General features: G+C 48.7%; 1 protein-coding gene across 2 annotated transcripts in view; it reads left to right on the top strand.

Annotated features, from left to right (window-relative positions):
- MYO18B (myosin XVIIIB) overlaps positions 1-12,028 on the top strand; it is a 196,038-nt gene that overhangs the window by 72,415 nt on the left and 111,595 nt on the right. For both annotated transcript variants that reach the window (XM_073312543.2, XM_073312541.2), the window contains 6 exons: positions 514-594; positions 1,302-1,449; positions 4,024-4,183; positions 6,068-6,251; positions 6,635-6,827; positions 9,683-9,792. In XM_073312543.2, coding sequence (XP_073168644.2) covers positions 514-594; positions 1,302-1,449; positions 4,024-4,183; positions 6,068-6,251; positions 6,635-6,827; positions 9,683-9,792 — 876 coding nt within the window. The remainder of the gene's footprint in view (positions 1-513; positions 595-1,301; positions 1,450-4,023; positions 4,184-6,067; positions 6,252-6,634; positions 6,828-9,682; positions 9,793-12,028) is intronic.

A 12,028-nucleotide genomic window follows, 5' to 3' on the forward strand; every position in this document is an offset into this window, starting at 1 on the left:
CCGATGATGTAGCACAAGGAAGACGCTGTCACTAATGAATGGCTGGCCCCTGCCTATGTGGGGCAGTGAGGCCGAGAAAGTCAACAGCCGTAGAAACAGGCACCTGATAACATGGGGTTGTTGGCTTAGAATTCTCAGCTCAAGAGGAAAACTGAATAAAAACAATAAAAAGCCGGCAAGCTGCAAATTAAATAACTGATTGTTTTCAAGATGCCCCCCTTTATTATTACAGCCATTATTTATGCAACTTCTCTGACATTCACCCGAGCCACTGCAGAAGCCTTGTAAGCACCCTCATCAGGACAGCATTACCCAGTCATGTCAGCTGAGGGTTTGACAGTGCAGTCCGTTCAAAGGCTTCTGATACAGGAGCTTTGGTCAGCCAACTTCAGGCTGTCACTCAGCAAAGGTGGAGAAGGAGCAGACACAGTTTTTCTTCTTGCAAGTTTATTTGCTCTTGGATTTCAAATGTCAGTTCCCCAATGAAGCAAAATTCTCACTAATGTTTTCCAGGAAAATGTCAAGGTGCCTTTTGATCTGCCAGAGCTCTCTCCGATGGCCACGGTGTCTGTCGTGGATCAGAACTCCTCGCAGGTAACACGGCCGGGAAGCAGTAGCGACAGCTGATTGCTCTCTGTTCATCTCCATGCTGGCGGGGAAGGGAGTAAGTGCTGGGAATGCTGCTGGTTGTGGATCTTGCATTTCATGAGGATTAGTCTCCCTTTCTCGATGGACAAAGGATTTCCTGAGGCAATGTGCAAACATGAGGTGCGCTGACTTTGGGGCGACCGGAACGGAATGGGGACTCGGGAGGCTGGAGCAAAGGCTGCAGTTCCGTTCTTAACATTTCACGACGTGTTCCCTGGGGCTGCTTTTTTAAGCTATGGGCTAGTGCTAGAGAAGGGCCCAAGTAACAACCAGGTACTTCATTCTGGGTAGCTGTCCCTAAAGCACGTACAGCGTGGGGGGCAGCAATGCCTGCTTCTCCACACACACTACCTGGTCCATACTCCTCAGCCCTCACCTGGATGGACACCGTGACCAAACTTCCCAGGGACCTCAGTCTCAATGGTCCATTCAGTTGGCCTGAGACAGCAAACAGACTGAGCAGCGGGGCTCATTAGTGCCTGCTGAGTTTTTGGGGATATAGATACACAATCCCAATTCACCGAAGAGCCATCACTAGAGGGTAATGTAATGCCTCATTTAACAGGGCCAGCTGAGCTCGCATCTCCGCTTGCCTCCCCTGCTCTCCTCACTCCATGTGGGAGATGATCTGATGGGTTGTATCATTTTACCAGCTGCAGGTGCCGCCTGGGGGCCAGGCGGAAGAGCCCAAGGGCTTGCTCTGGATCCTGGACGAGGAGGTTCTGGTTCCGGGCTCCAGCGACAGCGAGGTGCTCAACCGCCTGTGCTCGTACTTTGCCAAGAAGGGCACGGCGAGTGAGGGTAAGGCACAGGGGGCTCTGCTTGTAGAATCTGCAGAGGTGCTGGGCGCTGCCCCTCCGTTGGCACCTCCCTTGGGCTTGGAAAGGTTCAGAAATCATCTGGCCAATCAGATGCCTCCATGGGCTGCACTCTGCTTGGGGACCGGGGTGATCGTTTCATGGCAGGAAAGGGCCGGGCTCAGCCTGGGTGTGACTCTGTTGGTTACCACGAGCAAATGTGACTCTCGGGATTTTATCTGGGGGGGAACGACCGTTGTTGAGCCGGGGGAGGCACTCTGGTCCAGTGGCCATTACCTGCAGTACACCTAGGTTGACCAGACAGCAAGTGTGAAAAATCGGGACAGCAGGTGGGGGGTAATAGGAGCCTAAGTAAGAAAAAGCCCCAAATATTGGGACTGTCCCTATAAAATTGGGACATCTGGTCACCCTAAGTACACCCTTCCCCTGTCCTCTCAGCTTTCTGCCAGATCCCTGGGTGTTTGGTGTCAGAATGCATCCTCGGAAGTACCCTGAGAAAGGGCACAGGGAGGAGCGGAGGCCTCTGAGTCTCTGACTGTGCATTCATTCTAGCCTTTCTCCAGTTGGTGCTATGACCTCTTCAGGGGCCTCTCGCTGCACTTGATCAAACCTTAGCTATCTGTGGCAGACTAATTTCCAGCTGCCTTTGCATCTCTTGAATACGATTAATAGCAACTGTTAACCAAAGGTCCATATTTACAAAGGAGGGTGTAATGGGGGAGCCACAGAAATGCACATAGACCCACTGGGCTCGCAACACACACATTAGTGAGTAGAAGCCGGCACCTCTTTATGTTTGGGTTGGGTTTTGTGGGTGCACATGCATTTTTGTGGGCTCACCCATCGTATTCTCTGACAAAGTGGCCCTAGAAGCCTGTGAAGCTACTGTGATAGCATTTTGGACTCAACATATAACCTCTTAATATTATACTGCCTGGCCTAACATCTCGCCCATACATGGGAACCAACAATCTCTCCATCCCTGGTGACCAGGCAGCTTGTCAGGCTGCAGTGTCATTCCTGATGCTCTCGAGTGGACATGGGATGGGATGGGATGGGATGGGCTTGACTTTAATGGAAGTTCCAGATTTTGATGCATGAACAGTATTTACCTTTGCATCGTTGAATAAATCCTCAGCAGTGGAACTGGTGATGAAATTTTGTGTGAGTAGATGTACAGTGCCAGCTGAGTGCATTTACTCTAATCAGTGGATGCTTTGCCATTCACTTCCAGGGGAGCTGGAGCAGACTAGAGTCAAATGAAATGATTAAGGTTGGTGTCCGAGTGATGGTGCATCTAAAGAAAAGTCAGTTTCCAGACCCAGTACCCAAATTATTTCTGGGTAGATCAAGTATAGAAAGGATTACCGTGTGTTCAGGACATCTGTAGTCACCCCGTTGATATGACAATCATACAGTGCAGAACAGTCTGGCAGTGCTAAACCAGACAACAAGACTGAAAAATTCCCAACATTCTCATCTTGTGGAACTGCCCAGGTCAATGGTGGTAGAAGAGTTTGTGTCGAATATCAACACCGCTGAGAAAATAGTTTTAGTTCCAGCCCAGCAGCCTGCTGGATTCCTTTGGTTAGCTGCAGCATGCGCCTCTGACAGCGCCTTTGGCGGTGGGAACAAGAAGCTCTTGCTCTCAATAGTGTTTCAGACCCAGCTCCAAAATAACTTAAAATCCAGGCAGCAAACTTAAACATATCGAGCCAGAGCCTCAGCTGGCGTGGGCTGGCGTTGAAGTCAGAGGAGCTGGGCTGATTCACATGAACTGAGGAGCTGGCCCATAAATGCTGTCGTCTCTGCAGTGTGCAGGGCTTAAAGAAACCTTAGTGCTGCTAACCCCAGTGACCCAGAGAAGAGACCTCTTATATTATATGTGCAACTGGCACCATTTATAAATAGACAGGAAGCTGGAGTCTGCCCAGGCAACGAGCATGGGACTGTGAGCATCTCCACCTCCCTGTCTGCTGGCTTGGTCGGGGCCACGTTGTCAGCAGAGGCTATGCCTGGGCATGCTATGCCCTAAGGAAAGGCAGCAGCATGCAGGGATGGAGAATGGCACAGGTGGCTGAGTTTTTCCAGGCTTCACAGCTGCTTAGCAGAATTGCACCATGGGAAAGGCCAGTGTGGTACCTGTCTGAGTATTTTAATTTAATGTGCATCTGTATGACATTGCACTTCACTAATCTGGCTACCTTCTCTGCTGGGACAGGGTTTGGGAGGGGTGCAGGACAAGGTCAGGGATACGGGAACACACAACCTGCAGACAGAGTCTCTGCCCCTGCTTCTCTTGGACAGCTGTAGCTTCCGGCACATAAAGGAGGTGCAATATACGTTAGCTGAAAGGAGCACTGGTATGTCGGTGCCACCCTTCACCAGCCTAACGCTACAGGGTTTCTTCCTACACAGGGCTACCTCAGCTTTGTGCTAGTGGACACAGCCCATAGAGATTCAGATTAGCTGGACAATCGGCCCCTGTGTGTAGCTTTGCTGACTTCACCCCATTGACCTTGAATAACCGCTGCTTGCTGGTGTATTGACGTTCCAGAGGAAGGCTTCCTTCGCAAGTGTGAGCAGATGCTGCAGTTTGAGATCTTCCACCAGCTGGGCAAAGACCCTGTTCGCTACGACCTCACTGGCTGGATGAATAAAGCCAAGCTGAACCTGTCAGCCCAAAACTCCATTGAAGTCCTGCAGCAATCCAAAATGTAAGTATCAGGAGCAGACGCCCTGGGCAGTGTGCAATAGAGAAGCAGATAGCTCAAGCGGGGCATCTTGTGACAAGGTAAATCAGAGCTAGGAAGCAGGGTACATCCGCAGTGCGCTCTCTGTCACTGCAGCAATAACAGTAACAAACTTTGACAATGAAAACTGCTCTGGGGATAACATCCGTCCTTAATGAAACAAAGTGCTTTAACTGGGACTGGAACTTGTAAAACTTTTCCCTGGGGCTAAAGCAAAGTTAGCGGAGGGGAAAGCGATTCCCTTTTGGAGGCAAGAAATTCTGCCTGTGGTTTTTCCTCCCATCTTGTATTAAGCCTAAGAGAAGACGATGAAGCTGAAAACACTTTTATGGGTATTTCTGAACCAACTGGGGATCATAAAGTGGAAATTATACCTTCTGTAGCATTTATAAAGATACTCCAAAGTGGTTGGCAGGTCGTCCTCACTGGCTGTTTGGGTAAGGCTGGAGAAACAGGTGCCAAATTATTTGAGGTTCACTCATTGGTAGTCTGCCATGACATCAAACACCCTAAGATTAATCAGCAGCTGGGTCCATTAATTTGGTTGACATACAATATAGAATGAATAGACGTGTGTAGAGCTGATCGCAAGTTTTCCATCAGAACATGCTGATTCAATGAAATGGGTATGTTTCATGGGAACGTTTCAGTTTCACCTACATTTTCAAAGGGAAGCTATCAAAATGTTTCATTTCATTGAGGTTGAAAAGTTTTGTGTCAATAAGATTGAAATGCTTCATTTAGATGTCATCATTTTGATGATATATGATAAGATCTAGTATTATACATTACATTTCAGATCCTGCAGTCCTGAGGCAAAACACCCATTGGTCTTTGGCCCAAACTGAGTGCCCAGGCCGGGATTTCGGCACCGAATGAAATTCATTGGGTCTTGGGCATCTGACTCTCTTCAGGCCCTTTGAAAGTCCCAGCCTGAGTCCCCACTGTGAGCTGAGGTCGTTAGTGTCTTCAACAGCAGTTTCAAAATGTAAACATCCTTTCCAGGAATGGATCTTTGTCTCCCTGACTGCCCCTGACCAGGGGTGATTGATTCCCGACTAATGTAGAGAATGGATGAGTGTGAACATCTCCAGATTCCTAGGGGCACCGGGAGCAGCTACTACACACAGGGCTGTGTCAGACACCAGGAGTCAGATGACTAGCACCATTCCTTCTGTCTCAAAACCACTGGGATTTGTATTGTTTCCTCTAGCACCCTGGTACACTAAAGTGAAATATAATCAAATAGTTATTCATGTCTTTACATAGGCAGTAACTTTAACCTGCTCTTAAGCCCCCTTCAGCTCATTGTGTTTGGGGTTCATTTCAGTGAGGAGTTAATGGCCATTAGCCATGATGGATAAGACACCGAGATGAATAGAATGTGCTCTGTTCACAGCCAGGTTTGTCTTATGTAGGCCGTGTTCAATGTGAGCCCTGGAACACATTCCCTTACCTGGAGTAGAAAAGATTCAGCTTCTAGAGGAGGGGGAAGTTTGCCGTTGAGATACCCTGTGCCTGCCTCTAGCATATGTGCTGGGATACAATTACTGGTTAAACATCCAGAAGGAAACTCAGGTTCTTGGCACGTCATTCCAGGAAATACTGAATTTCAGAATGGCGCAATGTGGCAGCTTCCCCATGGCTAAGGAAGCTACAGTATTCAAACACTTCCCTTAGCGATGTACTATCCAGAGCACAGTCACGGTTTTTATTCCGTTTTGCAGTAAGTTGAAAGGAAAAGGTTTTCCATTCACCTTTGGGCCATTATGATGGCATCTCTGTGATCTTATCAATCAGCCCATTTGTGACAATAGCTGATTTATTTCACTGTTTCATTTCTGACAGAGATGCTCTGAAGAAGCTGTTTCTGCTTCGGTCCAAAATGCCCCTGATTTGCCGATCAGTGGCAGGTCTGGAGGGAAATTCCCAGCAAGCTTTGCAGCGTACTGGTTGTGTGAGGAAGACCTTCACCAGCAGCTTTGCAGCTGTGAAGAAGAAGTCTGTGTGTGCTCAGATCAAACTTCAGATGGTGAGTAACAGAGCTGTCTTGATACCCTCACGTATCGTAAGGGGTGGGTCAAAGTGCCTTTATAACATAGAGCCCATTGCTCCTTATATCGTGATAGTCTCCTGACGCTCTGGCTGGCTCCTTGTCTCTATTGAACTGGCATTGTACAAACACCATAACTGACAGCTCCTGCCTCATGCAGCTGACAGGTCAGTCAAACAGTGACACTGATTTGCTACTATTTTTCTCCACTGGCTAGTTCAGTTTCTGTTTCCTAGTTATTTGAAGAAACTCCTTGTATGTGGCTGAAAAGCCCATCAAGAGGTGGAAAGGGAATTCCTGTTCTTCTGTTACTTCAATCCCCAACTCAGACGTATCTAATTCATCTTTTATTTATACCGCAGGATGCTCTCACAAATCTGGTAAAACGATCCCAGATACACTTTGTCCATTGTCTTGTTCCAAGAGTGGGAGCAGAAGGGAAGCCCTCCCAGCCCTGCGTCACAGGAGAAGGAGGGCTGACTTTGGACGTACCAACTCTGAGAGTTCAGTTGTCTGGGGCCCAGCTATTAGATGCATTACGCCTGTACAGGATCGGTATGGCAAGCCTCCGCTGTGCGATAGTTTTTAAGCATGTACTCGTCCCACCCTCCCTTAGCCGCTGTCCTCCAAAGCAGTTCAAGTTTGCAGTTACTAATACGTGGAGGGCTGCTAAACTACTAACTTCCTCACTCCTCCTGATTAGCCACTTCTCAGCAGGTCCTGTCTTTGTCGGTCAGAGTGCAGTGATTACCCACTTGTCTTTGCTTTGGCCATGGGAAGGAGGTGGATTTATCCTGGTTTCTAGCTCCTTCACCACAGGCTGAGGTTCTTCAGGACCTCTCCACCCCCTGACAGCAGTGCTGCCTACTCCGGAACGGCAGTCCCCTCTGCCAGTTTACAGTCATGGAGCTGTGCCCGCTGAACTGTCCATAACCTCGTCAGTCCTAATGGCTACTTCTCCCTTATTCCCCCGCTGAGATGGATGAACATGACATGCTCCCAGCTGAGCAATTGGCAACACAGATGTGTCAGAGGGGAAAGTAAATCAGGCCAGGCCCTGCCTGTTCAGATTCTCCTGCTGAGCAGAGCTCTCCTTATTGAACTTTTACTTTAAAAATTGGATATCTCTGACTTGGATCTCCTGTCATTTAAACAGTCAGAACCAAGGCACAAAAACTGTCAATTCCATCCACACGTCAAAACCGGCACTCCCTTGTCTCTGCAGTAATGGAGTGCCCCAGCCAATGCCTGCAAGAACTGCAACCTAGAAGGCTTGCAAACATTTTCCCCCACAACACTAGGCAGTTGTGCCAAGGGGAGCCGCTAAAGAGCTGAGGTCTGTGTAGATTGTCCCAGTTCTGAGGCTGCATAGTGCTGAGACCAACTTCCACTCAGTTCTGGTGACTGTTCTATTTATCTGGATGCATCTTTCGTCTCCCCTAGAATGTGCCTGGACTGGCTTCCAGTGGGGCTGGATTCCAGGGGCAAGTAACTGTTTCTGAGTGAGTTCCCTGCTTCTTGTGACTCATGCTAGAGTTATCCAGCAAGTGTCCCTTCCAAGAGCAGTCGCCATGGTGGAGGCTAAAGGGGCAGGGACAGCGGGGGGCCCAGGCTATTTAGTGCATTGTAGAGTTTCCCCTGGCAATGAAACGGCTTGCAGTGGAGAGTACAGAGCATAGACTGTCTATGTTCTTGGTGCCCTGCTGTGCCCACAAGGTGGGGGGCACGTGCTGCGTTAGATGTAGTTTGTGCATGGCCTTGAGAGCTGGGCACAGGTGGGGAACCTCGCAGTGGTCTAGACTTGAGGTGTCCAGGGATAATCATCCTTATAATCGTCTCTTCCCACGAGCCAGGCAGTGTTATTGACTTCCAAACCACTGCAGTGTCTTTAGCGACAGAGGTGTGGACAGCAGAACGCAGAGACTATTTGAAGGATATTTTTCACTGCTCCGGGTACGTGTTTGTTAGAATTATTGGGCTAGGTGGAGAGTTTCTGATGCCGAATAAATCCTGGCTCTGCAAGCTGTGCGGATACCTCTCTCCTGCTTGTTAATAATAAATATAACTGGATTCGAAAGCACTTGTGAGAGCGAGCGTGAGCATTTGGTACAATCAGGAACAAAGAGAAATTATTCCTATTTTGGTGCCTTATTGATTACTGTTTTGCTCTCTTTGACACCAAGCAGAATGAGCCGGGAGCTGCCACAGGGAAATATTTCTAGCTGAGATGGCAGGCTGACCTGCTGGGTGACAGTCCGTTTCAGATCAGGAGCTGGGACTCTGTTACTCTCTCTCTCTCTCTCGGCCAATACGGCGCAGCGAAAAGCTTTGGCATGTATTTTAAATTGGCACCTCATCGTGTTAGCACAGCCGTGGAGTGGAGATTTGGCGGGGTGAAGATGGTTTGTATTACGATACTCCCTAGAGGTCCCACATGACACCTGTTGTGCTTGGTGTTGTAGAAGGAGACAGTCCCTGGTCCTGTGAGCTTACAGTCAAACAGACGAGACTGACAAAATAAGGGAGAGAAAGAAGCTCTGATCAGTTCCTACCTAATGCATGGCGGGCCGGAGGCACAGAGAGAGTCAGTGACTTGTCTGTGGGCAGATCAATTGTGGCAGAGCTCAGAATCTCCTGAGTCCCAGTGCAGAACATTAACCAAATGGCCAGCCTTCCTTTCCGGGGCTCTGGCTTCTGTGCACTAAGGAGAAAGGATGACCCAGTGTTTAGGGCACTGACCTGGCACTCAGGAGACCCAGGGCTATTTCCCTGCTCTGCCAAAGGCTTCCTCTGTGACTCTGGGAAAACCACTTATATTCTCTGTGCCTCAATTTCCCATCTGTAAAAGGGGGATAAGCATCACACTTTCCCACCTCACCACTTGATTGTGAGGTGCTGAGATGCCCCAGCGATGGGGGCCATAAAGGTCTCTTTAGTAGCTGGCAGTAAGGTTGTTGCTACCTTTTAAAATGGACAATAAGGTCTATGCATCTGTAGATAGAAGGTGAGCAACCCTGGCTGTCACTCCATTGACAGGTCGTGGTGATGAGGTAGCATAATATGCTTACAAGCCCATGGCCCTTCTTGTCACCCAGACTTGCTTCATGGGGAGTATCTCCAGGCCTTGTTTTCTCTCTTACCATTTCAGTCCCTTGCACTAGCATGTTCTCCCTTGCACTCTCCCCTCTCTCTGCTTTTTGGAAGGCTTTCTGTAAAACAGAAAGAAAGTTGTGTTATTCTCCACCAGCCACCCCAGCACAGCCCGTCACCCCAGGTGGAAGAGAATTTGCTCCCAGCTTTTTGTTTTCTGTAGAGATCGATGGAATCGCCCCCATTCTGATTCACTGATTAGCTAACGTGCAGCACCCCCCTCTGAAATCTGTACCCTATCTCCTCTCTGTCTCTCCCAGGTTACATGGATCGCATGGTGCTGACTCAGTTCCGACGCCGCTTCCAGGTGCTGGCTCAGCCAGTGATGAAGAAATACACGTCAGCATATGAAATACCAGATGAGAATAAGGTGTGTGGATTGCCCACAGTAAGTTGCTGGGGAGGGAATGACCCGCAGCCAGATCCATTCTCATGCAGTGTTCCCAGCTGCAAGCATTCCATCACAAGGTGGAAAAAAGAGTCAATTTGGGGTTCTTGTTATTTCTCTCCTGGCTTCTGAGCCTTTCAGCTTGAACTCACAAAAGTGTTCAGTCTTCTCTCTCCAGCCACCAGGGCTGGGAGCTTGCTTTTATTACACAGATGAAAGCTGAGATTCTCAAGTAAGGACTTGACTGCAGGAGCTGTGGCTTTAAGAAAACACCAAATACAGCAAGACTGACTATAAAGTCACAAGAGCTGGCAACACTGCGAGTGAAGTGACAGACCCATGGATCTGCAGAGCCAGCCCATGTGTTGTACAGGCAATGACCTGTCAGAGCCCAGTATTCGAAGCAAAACTTGTGGAGGCTGCATATGGGCTGGTGATGGCTTACTGGGGTGGGGCTGATTTTGATAAACAATGGGCACAGTAGCGAAGGAACCGAGATTCATCTGCTAGCTTCCTCTTAGCCAGCCATTGATTCAGCCAGAGTATTCATCTCAGAAGCCTGAGACGTTCTAATTTCCCCCTGTAGTTCTCAGCTGAGGATTAATCACGGGGAGAAGAGCACCTGAGTTCATGCTGCTTTCGTGTACTGAAATCTAGATACTCCGTGCAACACTCTGGCATGTTTCACATGGCGCAGTGCAGAGATGGGGATTAAATTGCCCTCTCTGGCTTGTGGAGGGCAGCTCTCCATTCTTCTTGGCTTCATCCTTCCCTTTTGTTAATGAGGTTGTAGTGACCTGGGTACTTTAGCATCTGTCTGAACCTGACTGGAACAGCAGCAAGGCTGCTGGCTAGTCCTAGTGCTTCTCCTCACTAGAACTGGGTTTTCACAAATGCAGTAGACAATCTGAGTACTGGTCATGCTATCAGCATTTGCCCTGTTATTGCACAGTGGAGAGGCCTTGGAGAAACCAACTTGGAAATGTAACTTGCTTTGTTCCTCCTTAAATACCAGCGAGCAGTGTTAACTGATTTAAAAGTCCTGCTTATGGGGGGCTGGCCGGTGCCCTATTCTGCAGTGGTCTGGGCTGAAATCTCCTTACATTACAGTGTAACTTTATTTTGTACAGCAAGTTCCATATGCTCTGTGGAAGGAGAAGTGGGTGGGTGGGTGGGTGGCTGGATGGTCTCAGCTTGCTTTCTGCACCAGTTTCAGCAAACAGCCTCAGCATGGAGCGGGCAGAGGGGGTAGACCAAAGCTCCCAGTTTGTCTGCCAGAAATAAGCTTAAAGGGTCACTGTCAGGGAACCCCTGAGTGCAGAGGGACTTGTTTTGTTAGCCCTCAGCCAAAGAGCAGCCTGTGAAGAGACCCACAACTGCCTCCGAGATTGTATTGAGAGAGCCATAAAACTACAGTGGCATAAGCTTCATCGAGGTGATGCTTCCTCCATCCACCTCCCCAGCCTGGCCTGTGCCGGAGTGTTGTATTGACTGATGGTAGCACCGCCTGTCTCTTTAGCATTGTGACAAATCACCGCAGATTCCCATTCTCCCTGCAGTGATTGGGCCTGGCCACTGTGACTGGCACCCTTTCCCTCTGCCTTCACCCAACACAGAAGGAGAAATCACCCATGGATTCCCTCCAGCTGTGGGTGTCTCAGAAGAAAATAAGATAGCGTTTATAGAAGGGAAGGTGGATAATTTAATCATCAACGTCTCTCTCCATTTGTTCTCATTAATGGACATGTCAGTCACACACTTGCCTTTTGCGTAGCCCAGACTTCACCAAAACACTTCTCGTGGGGTTCATCAGTTTTAGAAGTGTTACGGGATGAGGCTGGGGTCTGATCTGATGGAAAATGATAAAACAAGGTCAGCCTGTTGCCACGTGCAATAAACACAGCAGAAAAGTGAAGCTGCTGCTCTCTGTATAACCAGAGTGGCTTATCAGCTGAGGATGGGGATTTCCAAGGATGTGCCCAAAGCCCATTAAAATTCTGTGGCGGTTGGAGCCAAACTGTCTTAGGAGCCTATGAAAATCCCAGTTCCAACCAACTCTTTCCCTTCCCTTAAGAGGTATGAAAGGAGAAGGATGCTCATGAATAAAACCTACTGGTTTATTTGCTTTCAGGTTTCATTTGCTCCCACATAGATTTTGAGTGAAAATGGGGGGCGAGGGAATGTAACTTGTTATGAAAAAGCTGATAAATATTCAAAG

The sequence above is a fragment of the Lepidochelys kempii genome, chromosome 15, assembly GCF_965140285.1.
Source record: "Lepidochelys kempii isolate rLepKem1 chromosome 15, rLepKem1.hap1, whole genome shotgun sequence".
Taxonomy (NCBI): Eukaryota; Metazoa; Chordata; order Testudines; family Cheloniidae; genus Lepidochelys; species Lepidochelys kempii.